Here is a 16,067-nt window from a genome sequence, read left to right on the forward strand (position 1 = left end):
TCTCTCTCTCCCTCCGTGTTCGTATTCCCTCTTCCGCAGCGCACTCTCACACTACCAAGACTAGGGGTGATGGTTATCTTACCAAGAGATCCCAAGTGATTACCCCAGAGAGGCTAGGGCATCGGACAAAGGATGTATGTCGGCTATCCAATGGCTTACCAAGGCTTGGAAAGGCCGATGAAACCATAATGGACTTTGCTTGAAAAAGCTCAAATAAAATAAAAGGGCTTTTTGATTGTTTTTGAATTGATTTAGCTTTAGGTTAGGATTTCAATCAGTTTTCATCCTATCGAGTAATCTATGCCCCTTGGGGAGAATAAAGGGATGGTCAAATTTAAGACCTTCACAAAACAAACAGGCTATCCCAACCACCATTGGGTGTCAATGATGAGAAAGATGTGCATGAAAAAGCTATAGGGAGTATATGGATAAGCTAAGCTAAGCAAGCAAGGGAGATTGCCATTTGAGCTACTGCGAATGTGGTGGATTCAGAGTCGACCACCCTAGAAGACCAAAAAGGGATAAGTATTCACAAAATGTTTACAACAAGAAATGTCAATGTATAGGGCTATGTAAGGGGCAATGTAGATTGTCTCGAGGATGTGAAAATTTGATGCTTTGCTTATGTTTAATTGACATTTGATTAAAGGATTAATCAAATGTGCAATTAAAAGATGCATATGTGTTGCACATGTGAGGTGCGAGCTACTTTTTTACAGTTGAAGGCCGAAGGACCCTGTGAAAAAGATGGGTGCCAAAGGCAAAAGTTATAACAAGTTACACTTGTTAGATTCTGGGTGAATTTTGGTGTCAGTTTGCCCCTAGGACCATTAATTGGCCATTAAGTGTTAGTGGTGACACTAGGGACTAGGCATTTATTAATGGATTAATGCTTGTCCAAGGGTCATTTAATGCATGGGACCGCTTTGGGTTGCAAATAGCCTAGCTAATTAATTTTTGGATGGGCAAGGCCAATTTTCTAGGCATAGATTAAGGGCTGAATTAATTTTCAGAATTAATTAATTTTGAAAATTAATTAAATGGTTGGAAATTGCTAAAAATGGATTAAGAAAGCTGCCACTTGGCAAAACTTTTCCATACACGTGGGGGAAAGGCTAAATAGCGCTGAAGGGAGAGGGAGATCTCGTTTTTTCATTTTGGAGCAATTGGAAACAGGTGTTGGACTGTTACTACCAGCTTTTGGGGCCAATTCCCAGCCATTGGAGACCATTTTGGTGATGGAGATTGCATATTCTTGACCTTGGGAAGTTCACAATTGCTGCTGATGCACTTTCTCCTAAAGATCAGAGTCTCTGATGCTCCTATTGTTGTTGGTGCATCTGTTTGGGGCTGGTACAGCAGGGCAGCAGCTGATTTTGATCAGTTCTTCGCGACAAATCTCAGAATTTTCTCTCTCTACAGCATTCTCTCATTTCCTTCAGCCTATGCTCAGCCATTCTCAGCAATTCTTAGCCATTCGGAGGAGATCTCAGCCATTTTTGGTGGGCTGATTTGTAATTTCTGCAGTAAACCCTAATTTACAGCAGAAATTAGGGTTTAGCAGCCACCTTGGGATCTGTGCCAGAGATTGAAGGCGCAAGGGACTGAAATTAGAAGCTGATAATTGAAGATTATCAAGGAAATTCAAGAGCTAGCCCATCCCAAATTGATTTGGGGCAACATTTGGCCAGCCAAGGGTCAAATTGGAGAAGAAGTCCTGGGTGAATGAAGGGGCAAATGACCCAAAAGGCTTGCTGGTCATTTATGACAGCAAGAGCAATTGATTAGCAGGCGGAGATTGAAGAATCTCAAATTGTACTCCTTCCAATTGAATGAAAGCTAAAGAAATGCCGCAAGGGGTGCCAGTTTTGGGGCCAAGAGGGAGTCTACTGTCCAAGAATGTTATGGTAAAGTGTGTATTTCATTTTATGTGCATTTATTTATTGCTGTAATTAATTCTTAAATCAGGTTATCATCACCCATTCCAAGAAGGAAGGCTGGTTTCAAGGTTTCATTTGCTGGGATACATCAAATCTCTTGATTTGGTGGGCCTGAGGCACCTGATTGCAAGTCAAAGATTTGTGCTAGTGCTGATTTTTGTGCTCAGCTGAGAAATTACAGCAAGATGTCTTCATACAGTGGGATGCAATCAAGCAGTAATGATGCCTCTCATGATGCACATTCACATGGGGAAGAAGGAAATGCAATGCCTGATCTTGGACAAGGCACGAATCATGGACAACATGCTGAAAATGTGGCTGAAGGCCAAGATTTTGGACCCTCAATGCAGAAAGAGGATGATGATCAACAAGGGGAAATGGAATTTGATGATGCATTCAAGAATCGAATGAGGGCAGCAGCCAATATCTTTACTAAATTGGCAAAAGATCCTTAGTTTACTCAGTTTTTGAACACTCCTACGAAGGACAACAAGGGCAAGAAGAGAAAATCCTCTTCTAGAACTTCGGGACAGCAAGATGCACCGAAGAACAAGCCAAAGCCTTCTCAAGATGCTCCTAAAGATGCTCATGGTGAAAAGTAGTTGGTGCAAGTTGGGCAAGGAATACAAATGCAAGTTTATGATGTAAATGCTAATCCTATGGTTTTAGGACAGCAAGGTTTGCATGAGAATTTGGGGCAGCCAAGCACCTTGGTGGTAGCACAAATTTTCATTCTATGGTGGGTGAGCGACTGAATGTGGGAACGTATGGTACACCTCTGCATAATTTTCAGCAACCAATGCATGGCTTGCATAACCCAATGCACTCAGGTGTGGCTCATGGAATGCATAATCCGATGTATGGCGGTATCGGTATGTTGCTTGGTGTGCAAAATGACGCATATAGCATGCATCGGTACCCCATCGTGCTTTTGGGGCTCAAGGAATAAGTGCTGGTCATGCAAATGCTCCATTTAATGCTGGCTATCATGGAAATTGCCTCTACACTAGTGGATACACTATGCCTTTCATGTGAGCTTGTTGAGGCCTTTTTATGGCGATGTGCCTAAGGATGTATATGCTGAAATTCAGTCCAATGTAGAGGAGCTGAATAAGATATTGGTATCTGAGCAGAGTTTGGCACATAAAGAGAAAATGTCAAAGGTAAAGCTTCCATAAGCTATTGGGTGAAGTTTCACAACTATTCACCAATGGATGCTAAATGGATGGAAGAGGATGACTTGGCAGACCGTCCTCAGTTGTTGCAGCTTTGCCCTGATGCCTTTCACTTAGAGCCGACTTTGGATCGGGCTCTTTCAGGTTTAGCAGGGCAAGGGTCCAGAGTACCACCTGATACTCAAGGGGGAGGTAGCACTTCCACTCCTCCAGGAATGGATTGCTCTCGTGTATAGTGGATCTCGGATGTATTCAGCGTGCATCCAAGGTACTGTGCTAACAGTATGTCTGCCATGAGGTCACTATTCAGTGTACTAGTCACTGTAGTATGTATGCAAATGGGTATGGTTTTCACTGCAACTCTGAAACTCTACATTTGCATCAGGTTATGATTATGAGAGACTGATTACCGAGTGCTGGTTTTCAGTGTATGATCTTTAGTTTCAATGGTATTTAGTTGGTTCTATGGACAGCAGCATGTGTACTGAATGCCATTGATAATTCAGCCATGGTTTCGGCTCGGTTTATGCTTTACTATGGTTGTGTAGTCAACACTATTGAGAAACAAGAGTTTGGGATGCATCCGATGAGTTTCTGGCAATAGTTCTGGACTATTGTTGAGCTTTATGCTATGTTTATGCTGGCTGGAAATTTTCAGCAAATGGTGGGCATATGAGATAGTTAGCCAGCAGTGGCCAATGTTGTGTTGACTATGATGCCTTGTGAAAATTCCAGTGCAATATTGTTTGCTTTGACACATTGCAGTGCAATTAAGGATAATTGCAAGGATTTCAAGGGGGTGGTCTGTCTCGAGGACGTGAAAATATGATGCTTTGCTTATGTTTAATTGACATTTGATTAAAGGATTAATCAAATGTGCAATTAAAAGATGCACGTGTTGCACATGTGAGGTACAAGCTACTTTTTTACAGTTGAAGGCCGAAGGACCCTGTGAAAAAGATGGGTGCCAAAGGCAAAAGTTGTAACAAGTTACACTTGTTAGATTCTAGGTGAATTTTGGTGTCAGTTTGCCCCTAGGACCATTAATTGGCCATTAAGTGTTAGTGGTGACACTAGGAACTAGGCATTTATTAATGGATTAATGCTTGTCCAAGGGTCAATTAATGCATGGGACCGCTTTGGGTTGCAAATGGCCTAGCCAATTAATTTTTGGATGGGCAAGGCCAATTTTTTGGGCATAGATTAATGGTTGGAAATTGCTGAAAATGGATTAAGAAAGCTGCCACTTGGCAAAACTTTTCCATGCAAGTGGGGGAAAGGCTAAATAGCGCTGAAAGGAGAGGGAAATCTCGTTTTTTCATTTTGGAGTTGTTAGAAAGAGGTGTTGGACTGTTGCTACCAGCTTTTGGGGCCAATTCCCAGCCATTGGAGACCATTTTGGTGATGGAGATTGCATATTCTTGACCTTGGGAAGTTGACAATTGCTGCTGATGCACTTTCTCCTGAAGATCAGAGTCTCTGATGCTCCTATTGTTGTTGGTGCATCCGTTTGGGGCTGGTACAGCAGGGCAGCAACTGATTTTGATCAGTTCTTCGCAACAAATTTCAGAATTTTCTCTCCCTACAGCATTCTCTCATCTCCTTCAGCCTATGCTCAGCCATTCTCAGCAATTCTTAGCCATTCGGAGGAGATCTTAGCCATTTTTGGTGGGCTGATTTGTAATTTCTGCAGTAAACCCTAATTTACAGCAGAAGTTAGGGTTTAGCAGCCACCTTGGGATCCGTGCCAGAGATTGAAGGCTCAAGGGACTGAAATTAGCAGCTGATAATTGAAGATTATCAAGGAATTTCAAGAGCCAGCCCATCCCAAATTGATTTGGGGCAACATTTGGCCAGTGAAGGGTCAAATTGGAGAAGAAGTCTTGGGTGAATGAAGGGGCAAATGACCCAAAAGGCTTGCTGGTCATTTATGACAGCAGGAGCAATTGGTTAGCAGGAGGAGATTGAAGAATCTCAAATTGTACTCCTTCCAATTGAATGAAAGCTAAAGAAATACCACAAGGGGTGCCAGTTTTGGGGCCAAGAGGGAGTCTACTGTCCAAGAATGTTATGGTAAAGTGTGTATTTCATTTTATGTGCATTTATTTATTGCTGTAATTAATTCTTAAATCAGGTTATCACCACCCATTCCAAGAAGGAAGGCTGGTTTCAAGGTTCCATTTGCTGGGATACATCAAATCTCTTGATTTGGTGGGCCTGAGGTACCTGATTGTAAGTTAAAGGTTTGTGCTAGTGCTGATTTTTGTGCTCAGCTGAGAAATTACAGCAAGATGTCTTCATACAGTGGGATGCAATCAAGCAGTAATGATGCCTCTCATGATGCACATTCACATGGGGAAGACGGAAATGCAATGCCTGATCTTGGACAAGGCACGAATCATGGACAACATGCTGAAAATGTGGCTGAAGGCCAAGATGTTGGACCCTCAATGCGGAAAAGGATGATGATCAACAAAGGGGAAATGGAATTTGATGATGCATTTAAGAATCAAATGAGGGCAGCAGCCAATATCTTTATTGAATTGGCAAAAGATCCTTAGTTTACTCGGTTTTTGAACACTCCTACGAAGGACAACAAGGGCAAGAAGAGAAAATCCTCTTCTAGAACTTCGGGACAGCAAGATGCACCGAAGAACAAACCAAAGCCTTCTCAAGATGCTCCTAAAGATGCTCATGGCGAAAAGCAGTTGGTGCGAGTTGGGCAAGGAATGCAAATGCAAGTTCATGATGTAAATGCTAATCCTATGGTTTTAGGACAGCAAGGTTTACATGAGAATTTGGGGCAACCAAGCACCTTGGTGGTAGCACAATTTTTCATCCTATGGTGGGTGAGCGACTGAATGTGGGAACGTATGGCACACCTCTGCATAATTTTCAGCAACCAATGCATGGCTTGCATAACCCAATGCACTCGGGTATGGCTCATGGAGTGCATAATCCGATGTATGGCAGTATCGGTATGTTGCCTGGTGTGCAAAATGACGCATATGGCAAGCATCGGTACCCGATCGTGCTTTTGGGGCTCAAGGAATAAGTGCTGGTCATGCAAATGCTCCGTTTAATGCTGGCTATCATGGAAATTGCCTCTACACTAGTGGATACACTATGCCTTTCTTGTGAGCTTGTTGAGGCCTTTTTATGGCGATGTGCCTAAGGATGTATATGCTGAAATTCAGTCCAATGTAGAGGAGCTGAATAAGATATTGTTATTTGAGCAGATTTTGGCACATAAAGAGAAAAGGTCAAAGGTAAAGCTTCCATAAGCTATTGGGTGATCAGGTTATGATCATGAGAGACTGATTACCGAGTGCTGGTTTTCAGTATATGATCTTTAGTTTCAGTTGTATTCAGCCGGTTCTATGGACAGCAGCATGTGTACTGAATGCCATTGATAATTCAGCCATGGTTTCGGCTCGGTTTATGCTTTACTATGGTTGTGTAGTCAACACTATTGAGAAACAAGAGTTTGGGATGCATCCGATGAGTTTCTGGCAATAATTCTAGACTATTGTTGAGCTTTATGCTGGTTGGAAATTTTCAGCAAATGGTGGGCATATGAGATAGTTAGCCAGCAGTGGCCAATGTTGTGTTGACTATGATGCCTTGTGAAAATTCCAGTGCAATATTGTTTGCTTTGACACATTGCAGTGCAATCGAGGACGATTGCAAGGATTTCAAGGGGGTGGTCTATCTTGAGGACGTGAAAATTTGATGCTTTGCTTATGTTTAATTGACATTTGATTAAAGGATTAATCAAATGTGCAATTAAAAGATACACATGTGTTGCACATGTGAGGTGCAAGCTACTTTTTTACAGTTGAAGGCTAAAGGACCCTGTGAAAAAGATGGGTGTCAAAGGCAAAAGTTGTAACAAGTTACACTTGTTAGATTCTAGGTGAATTTTGGTGTCAGTTTGCCCCTAGGACCATTAATTGGCCATTAAGTGTTAGTGGTGATACTAGGGACTAGGCATTTATTAATGGATTAATGCTTGTCCAAGGGTCAATTAATGCATGGGACCGCTTTGGGTTGCAAATGGCCTAGCCAATTAATTTTTGGATGGGCAAGGTCAATTTTCTGGGCATAGATTAACGGCTGAATTAATTTTAAGAATTAATTAGTTCTGAAAATTAATTAAATGGTTGGAAATTGCTAAAAATGGATTAAGAAAGCTGCCACTTGGCAAAACTTTTCCATGCAAGTGGGGGAAAGGCTAAATAGCGCTGAAGGGAGAGGGAAATCTCGTTTTTTCATTTTGGAGTTGTTGGACTGTGGCTACCAGCTTTTGGGGCCAATTCCCAGCCATTGGAGACCATTTTGGTGATGGAGATTGCATATTCTTGACCTTGGGAAGCTGACAATTGCTGCTGATGCACTTTCTCCTGAAGATCAGATTCTCTGATGCTCCTATTGTTGTTGGTGCATCCGTTTGGGGTTGGTACAGTAGGGCAGCAGCTGATTTTGATTAGTTCTTTGCGACAAATCTCAGAATTTTCTCTCTCTACAGCATTCTCTCATCTCCTTCAGCCTATGCTCAGCCATTCTCAGCAATTCTTAGCCATTCGGAGGAGATCTCAGCCATTTTTGGTGCGCTGATTTGTAATTTCTGCAGTAAACCCTAATTTACAGCAGAAGTTAGGGTTTAGCAGCCACCTTGGGATCCGTGCCAGAGATTGAAGGCTCAAGGGACTGAAATTAGCAGCTGATAATTGAAGATTATCAAGGAATTTCAAGAGCCAGCCCATCCCAAATTGATTTGGGGCAACATTTGGCCAGTGAAGGGTCAAATTGGAGAAGAAGTCTTGGGTGAATGAAGGGGCAAATGACCCAAAAGGCTTGCTGGTCATTTATGACAGCAGGAGCAATTGGTTAGCAGGAGGAGATTGAAGAATCTCAAATTGTACTCCTTCCAATTGAATGAAAGCTAAAGAAATACCGCAAGGGGCGCCAGTTTTGGGGCCAAGAGGGAGTCTACTGTCCAAGAATGTTATGGTAAAGTGTGTATTTCATTTTATGTGCATTTATTTATTGCTGTAATTAATTCTTAAATCAGGTTATCACCACCCATTCCAAGAAGGAAGGCTGGTTTCATAGATCATCATGCTTATGCAAAATGCTATGCAATAGTGCCATTGGGCTAGTGCTCTCGCATGGAAATTGTTCACTTGCGAAATCACCTTTTACAATCATAATCATCCTAATGATATGAATAATAAGTAGTATAAGCTTATACAACCACTCGAGGATGTTGATGATGAGGGAAAGGGCGATGAAGTATTATGGGAAGGAGGAGGGTGGTGTTTCCACTACATCATTGCACAATGCGATGCATAGTTATGCTACATGCTAAAGAATGCCCATGCAGCAAGTGCCACTTGGATAGTGCCCCTCATGGGGAAATTATTCACTTGCCCAAGTGCCCTAGTACAAAGATGATGAAATCATGCAATGTAGAAGACAATAACTAAAGTTATGAGTAAACAAACAACAAAATCCCTAACACAATAAATGAGATGTACCGTACAAACCACATAGGTCAATGGCGCGTCTAGTGACCAGAAGGATCCCTAGTCTCCCGCTCTCCAAGTGGATGTGATCCAATACAAGAATGGAGGAATGAGAATTTATAGACATAAGGACCAATAATGATAATAATGTCTTTGAAGTAATTGAAATCGTATAAACACCAAGAGTAGAAGACCACTCCCTCTCATTGTCGGATGGTGAAAGGAGAAGGAAGAAGAGTGAAATGTATGTTGAGCTGAAAAACCTGTGAAATGAATGGCTTCCAAGGACGCATCCAAGAAGAGTAACCAAGATACTCCAACCTGCAAGTACAAGATCAGACCCATCTGTCCCTGCGGGGTAATGAATCCCCAAATCAGACGTCCCCCTCAGATACCGAAGTATCCTCTGAGCAGCCTGCCAATGCACCGTCTTAGGTTCACTCATGAACCCTGCCAAGAGCCCAACAGCAAAACATAGATCAACCCTGGTGTTGAGAAGCCAAATCAAAGACCCTATCAACTGTCGATAGCGGGAAGCATCCGCCAAAGGAGAAGCTGAGTGGGAAGTGGCCTTCCAGTTCGGATCCATAGGAGTAGAGAGGGCCCGACAATCTTCCATCTCAAAAGACACCAAGAGCTCCTGTACATATCGCTGTTGGGAGAGAAAAATCCCGTGTCCAAAATTTTGAATTGTGCTTACACGCATGAACGCCCGTTAGTGAGCAAAGGGCTTGCTTGCAAGGAACCTTTGAAAAAATTAAAAATTTTGCAAAGGAAGAATGACGAATCTGCCCTGTTTATAGTTGCATGCTCGTGTGACCTGCGTCTGACCAGAAATGATGTTTTTAACCTGCGCCTGCAACCATGTGATTGCGTTTGACCAGGAAATGACGTTTTGACTTGCGCTTGCAACCACGTGACTGCGTGAGCTGTCGCCTGACTGAAACGTGAAAGAACAATGATGAGCTGACATGCATGGACTCCGAGAAGCAAAAACACCTTAGCCGCAGCTCTAATACCAGTTTGAAGTGAGTGATGCATAGTGGCGATGCAATGTCCGGCGATGGAAATGTTAGGTAGAGAGCAAAACGTAAGCAAGAGTAGCGAGCAAGTGAGAGTCAGAGATAGAGATGCACGAATGTTAGTGGGTACAATGATGAGTGTACCCCTTTAGGTTATATATATATATATAGATATATATATGTATGTATATATGTATGTATGAAAGTACAAATGTGCTAAGGGTGTGTTCACACCCGTGCACATATAAAAGGCACGATGGCCCTTTATTTCCAACAAGTTATTTAGGCATTTTTTATTGTGTCATTTTATGGTCATATTGGGAATTTATTGTTGGCTGACCAGCATTAAATACTGGCCGACCTGACATATTTTATGGCATTATTTGTGCCTATTTATTCTGGGCTCCTCCTTCTCAGTTGGTCAGTTCACCACCTGGAGTTCCTGTGGAGAGAAGAGCCGGTGTCAGTGCCCACGCAGCGAGTGACTCAATGTTGTATGCAACAATCTTGTGTCTGATATATGGATTCCATTTCCCGAGCATACATCTGAGTTCTCATTTGTATTGTGTTCTTTCTTTCCCTTTCTCTTTTGTCTTGTGCTTTAGCAGTTTATTACAGCTTGTGTTTATGCTTCCATTGCTACACCACTTCTGACATCATCACCATCCTCACCTGCTCCTTTTGTAAAGCTGCTAATGTCTTGTAGTCCTTCCGAAGGCGTCCCTTCTTTCCACAATAATAGCACGAAGACTTCTTCTTCCGTTGTATGGCACCCCTCTCTGAACTTGGAACATTTGAATCACCAAGAGATAGCATCCACATAGAAAAGTGAAGCTGAACATAGCAATTCTCCAACATAACATTGGTAGACGAGTAAATAATGTTTGCATGCTGACCATCAGGAGGAGATGCTAGAGGAGCTGTAAGGAGGGGGATACAGAGAAGATGAGGAGAGGCAAGGGATCTTCATGGAGAAAAGTATGCCAAAAAGATAGACTCACAAGGATTGCATGAGTTCATAGTAGTAAAGAAAGCACATAGAGGAAAGATCGACAATAAGCGGAGTGTAGTGATGAGAACGTGACAATTGGATGCACATGAACCCGCTCTAAAGCTGAGCAGTGTATCAAAAAGGAAAATACAGACCAAACATAGCCAAAAAAATAGCTTGAAATGTGTTGCCCAGCCTTGCATAGAAGCAAAGAGCAAAACACAGACAGTACCTGCATTAAATGCAGTTGACCTGCAAGAAAACAGGTCACATCAGCCTGCTGTCCCCAAAATGCAGATTTAGAAGGGTCAATAACAGGTCTCAAGTCTTGAAATAGCCCTGGAAATCTGTAAACACAAATGGTAGACTGCAAAATGCTGAGAAAATAGCAGAAGAACAAGCTGAAAATTAGTTGATGAAGGTCGTCTAGGCTGTAAATCAGTTGCAGCAGCAAGAACAAGTCAAAACAGCAGACGAAAAGTCAAAAGTCAGACCTGAAACAATGTAAAACAGTAGTAGGAACAACGATCCTGCAATCTGATACCATTAGCCATTGCATTTTTTCCAACACTTCATGAATTTTGAGATTGAGAGGCATCATCCTTGCTTGATCCTATCTCACTATCTAAAGATATTCTTGTTGTAATGCTCAGTTGAATACAATTTCAGCACTAAAGCAAAGCTATGTCATGATCGTCCAACATCTTTGGCAATAACTGCCTTGGGAGTGACTTTGAAAAGCAATCAACACACATTTTCAGAAATGAAACTGGATCCCGATCTAGTTTAGACACGTTTCTTACATGTTACATATTTGTTCTTAGTAAAGACCAAGTATGTTGAAAGATGATTTTTCATTGCTTTGGATGGATATGGCAGAAACTCATACAATAGGGACAAATTTTCCTTTCAATTTTACGTCCAATGTATGGACTTTACCTCTATGATAAAGAGTTACAATTTTATCAAGAGTATCAACCACTGCATGCACACGGTGGTACCAAGGCATCGCAAGCATTATATCGCATCCTTCCAAGATGCAATAAAAAACTCTTCGTTGTCCACAAAACTTTGAATGTGCAAGCCAAGCTTTTCAATGATAGGAGTGATCAGCTCTACGTGCCCCTTACATTCCATACCAATCTCACCCATGTGAGTCGTGACCCATCTCCTCCTCTCTGATGCCTAGATGGGCAGCCATGTCAAAGGAGTTGAAATTCAAACGTGCACCAAGATCAAAGAAAGTCAGTGCATGTTGATCCCTAATCTTGCCCCAATGCTCTACATAATTCAGTAGCATCATCATTGGGCTGAATTGTCACAACATCAGGGACTAAACAAACAGAGGTTTTGTGCTTTTCCCCCTTGGAATCTCTCTTATTTTTAGCTTGCTGTTTATTTGTGCAGTCATTTCCCATGTGCCCCTCGTGTTCACATACAAAGCATTTGTTTGCAGCCATTAATTCTTTGCATTGTGCCACCAATTTCCAAGTCTCTCCTTGCTGTTTTTGCCACTTTTCAGTCTCATTTTCTGATCTACACCTTTTCTTAACCTTGGAAGACTTTTTAGATGACTTTTCATCATCATTTTGGAAGCTTGAATCCTTACCATGCAGCAAAGCATCAGCTGTACTTGCCGTCTATATAAGTTGTGACATGCGGCAAAAATCTTTGATCTCTTGAGGCAGCCCATAACAATACTTCTCCACTTGCTCATGAAGGGGGACAGCTTGATAAGAAGTTTGAAGCAAACATTTACTTAAATTGTACCCATGTTGGCTGTGGTCCACCACTGCAATGCATTCCCCTTGAAGAAAGTGGCTGCCTTTCGAATTTTAGAAGACTCCATGAAATTGCCTCTTGAATAGGCTGTATCAAACTGTTGAATAAAAGTCAGCTTTCAGCCTATATTGTGCACCACTAAAGGATTAAAACTTGACCCCTTCACCACCTTCACTATAGTCCTTTGCTGGCCCTTTCGGAGTCATGCCAATGTTCCCATACATGGGATTTTGCATTCCACTAGCCATACCTTTGATACATTGGGTTTTGCATTCCATGCAACGGTTGCTGCATACCATACAAAGTTTTATCATACATTCCCCTATGTGGTCCTTGACCCACCATAGCTTGGCTCGTTCAAATGCATTAGATTTATTCAAGCTTCAGCTACACCTGCCAGACTTTGTTTAGGTTGGATTTCAGAGTTTAAAGATTCACTCTTTTCCCTAAATCATGTCTTAAGGTAAGTATTTGTTTTACCATTCAACTATGTTTTGTACACAGCTTCTAAAGTGAGAATTTTTCATAATATTCAAGGATGACAATAATTAAACAGTAACATATTATTGGTTGCTATGCAGCATCCAGGTTTTGACTTCTCTCAGGCAGAATTTACAGGCTCCTGTCCCAATCCTAAGACATTTATGGGAGGTATTGCACCATGAAAATGATGTATTTCAAATTCTGGAATTGAAAGTCAATATCAAGTTGGTGGGTTGCATCGTGAATATCATGACCAGGGCATTGTTGCAATCAAGGTTTGTGGATATATTGATTCTACACCTTATACTACACCCAGGGCAAGGTTTTCCATGTATTTTGAGCCACACAAGTCAAGGCTGCTTGTACTACTATCTGCATGTAGTCGAAGTTTGTGAAGCATATTTCTGGTAGTGAGATTATTGAGTATTAAAATTATAATTCTGAGAAAGTAAATCTCAAGAAGCAAATGTTGGATTAACATATTATGAGTGGCCTGACACTTTTGGGGGATTAAGGAAGCACAAAAAGTAATATAAGACGTGAAACGAGGTGATAGTGTGTTCATGAATCTCATCAAACCACTTTAGTACTAATTGTTTTGTTAGTGTGAATTTGTTTGTGGAGTTGCTTGTGCATTTCCTTCTAGCTCTTTTGTATGTTTGAGAACTTAATGCCTTTGAAATGGGGTATTTGACCTTTTTTTAGATTCATATTTTGTTGCATAAGCAAACAAAAAAGGTAATTGTTTAGACATCGTGGCTTTAGTTAGTCTCACTATTGAAGAATAGTCCCATGAAGTCAAATCGGAAGTGTGCATACACATCACATTTTGAGCTCTAAGCATAAGAATGTCTTGATTACCAATGGTTGAACTTTGTGTCTAAAATTTCAAAACGTTTAATCCAAGGCAAAAGGAAGGAGTTACCCAAGATTGACAAGTTGATGATGACTAATGGCTATATAACCTTGTCCTTTTCAACTTGACACAATGCTTGTGCTCAATGTTATGTTCAACGTAGCACTTTTCTTTGGCTCTTCATGATGCTCGTGATTGTACGTCTTTTCATAATATTCTTCTTCAAGTGACATGATGATCCTTGTGATTTTGCAAAGCACAATCTATGGTAATACCACCCTTTTCTCGAGGAAAATTCAATTGCCTAACTTGTTCTTTTCTTGAAAGCAAAGAATATAATACCACCAAAGCAATGAAGTTTTTGCTCTTAAGGATTTTAAGTCGTCTATGTGTCAATTTGTAAGAGACATGGCTTTGTTCAATTTCATTTAGCTTTCTTTGCAAATAGGCTTACAAGCTTTATAGTAGGAAGATAAAAAAAAAGTTATCTTACCCTCCTTAAGAGAGGCTCAATATATCCCATGAACTTGTTGATGAAAACCTTACGAAAGGCCTTTGTGTATCAATGTGTGGATGCCCTAAAGAATCTTAGCAACTTGAGGAAAAACAAGTTGAATAGCCTAAAGTCGTTTGTTGAAGAATCTGTTTAGAATAGTCATTTGCATTTTCTAGTTCTTTTTTTTGGTTTAAAGTAGATTTACATTGTCGACTCACATTAAGAAATTCATCAAATATTTATTAAACCAATTGTAGGTTCTAATGATATAAGCCAATTGATATGATTGTTACTTGATTATTTTTAATGAGGCCAATCTCTTCAAAGGATGCAATCGTGTAATGCTATTATGTTATAGTGCTAACAATTAAGGAAGGCATTGAGCCATGGTTAATTGAATTGGTGGAATCCAAGAGGGCAATGTGCCATGTTTAGTCAAAGTAGTGGATCAAAGAAGGCATGGTATGGTAAAAGTTATGGATGAAAGGAATCTAACTCATGTTGTATGTAAAAAACACCAAGAAAGAATAGTTAGTAGTCAAAGAGAGATTTTTCTAGACTCCTCAAGATTGTGTAAATGTAACCAATTAACTCGCTTCCACCAATCATTTGATTAGAATACTAAAATGCCTTCTTTGGAAATTGCACGCTTTGTTATTACATTGTACTTAACACAAAGTTTGGGTTTGGGTTACAACAAATATCAAAGAGTAGAATACAAACAAAAAGAGGGAATTGGATTGAGGAGGTTCATGCCATTAGTATAATAGGAAAAGGACAAGAAGGGCCCCATGCCATTTTGGTGAATTACTCTTTGATTGCTCTCAAGAGAGACATTTTATCTCATTTGTGATCCTCTAGACATGCTTGTGTTATATATTATTACTCATGTTGCTTGGATTCTCTATGGGGTACTTTGTATTGTTTAAGAGTTAAATACATTTGTAGAGCCACCAATATTTGGTCCCTTCACACTTGAGGAGCATTCCAAGAATACGCCTAATGTTTGCTATAAAATTATGGGTACATACCTAGCTATAAAATCATCCTAACCGGGTCTACAAACTCATTGACATAAGACTTATTTTGCGATAATCATTCTCTGTGCAAGCACAGGTCTTTCTGCACGACTCTAATCTGTCCGTAGGCTCGGGAACTCTTAGTGTACACATCGAAGGCATATCCATATGCAAAAGCATCTGACACGGTTTGCTTAGGACTACGCACTTGCTTCCTGTCTACGCATAGCTCTCTCTCTCTCTAATAGTCTATGCATCTGTTTTTTATATCAATCAGGTTTTGAGTAATTTGTACATATCACTTGCAATCTTCCCCAAATTTGTGCGTTGCATGCAACCTTTCCCGCAGAGTACATTGGTCATGTCTTATATCCTTCGTATTGACTTGCTTGACAATTTGCAGGCTTTTGTTGTCATGTCAACTGGCCTAATCTTCAGATATTTACTCTTCTCTTAATTTGTCAGCTTTTCGAGGCAGTCTATTCTGCACACGTTCTACCTTCAAGCACCTTGCATGCCTTGAACGCATCAAACCATGGATGTCCATATCATTGATGAGAGTATTTCCAGAATTCCAGAGACGAAAAGAAATTTGCAGTGCAGGCCAACGTTCACGCAAATGCTACGTGGGCCCTCGTTTTAAGATGCTGCTGGCATATACAATCTAACATGTAACCACTTTTATCGATGATATGCTGCAAAACTCAGTTACCATGATCACCCACACAGAATCAGAGTGATAAGGGATAGATTGGAACGTAGCGTTAGATTATTA

General features: G+C 40.9%; 1 protein-coding gene across 1 annotated transcript in view; it reads left to right on the forward strand.

The window, feature by feature from the left end:
• Positions 1 to 13,230, forward strand: part of LOC148020250 (uncharacterized) — a 46,530-nt gene extending 33,300 nt beyond the window's left edge. Inside the window, exon 5 of the mRNA XM_087700931.1 lies at positions 13,020 to 13,230. Within this exon, the coding sequence (XP_087557057.1) occupies positions 13,020 to 13,103 (84 nt within the window). The 3' untranslated portion in view covers positions 13,104 to 13,230. The remainder of the gene's footprint in view (positions 1 to 13,019) is intronic.
• Positions 13,231 to 16,067: the final 2,837 nt, after the last annotated feature.

Source organism: Lygodium microphyllum, chromosome 19 (genome assembly GCF_053477565.2).
Source record: "Lygodium microphyllum isolate KBCC chromosome 19, Lygodium_microphyllum_v1.1.10, whole genome shotgun sequence".
NCBI lineage: Eukaryota > Viridiplantae > Streptophyta > Polypodiopsida > Schizaeales > Lygodiaceae > Lygodium > Lygodium microphyllum.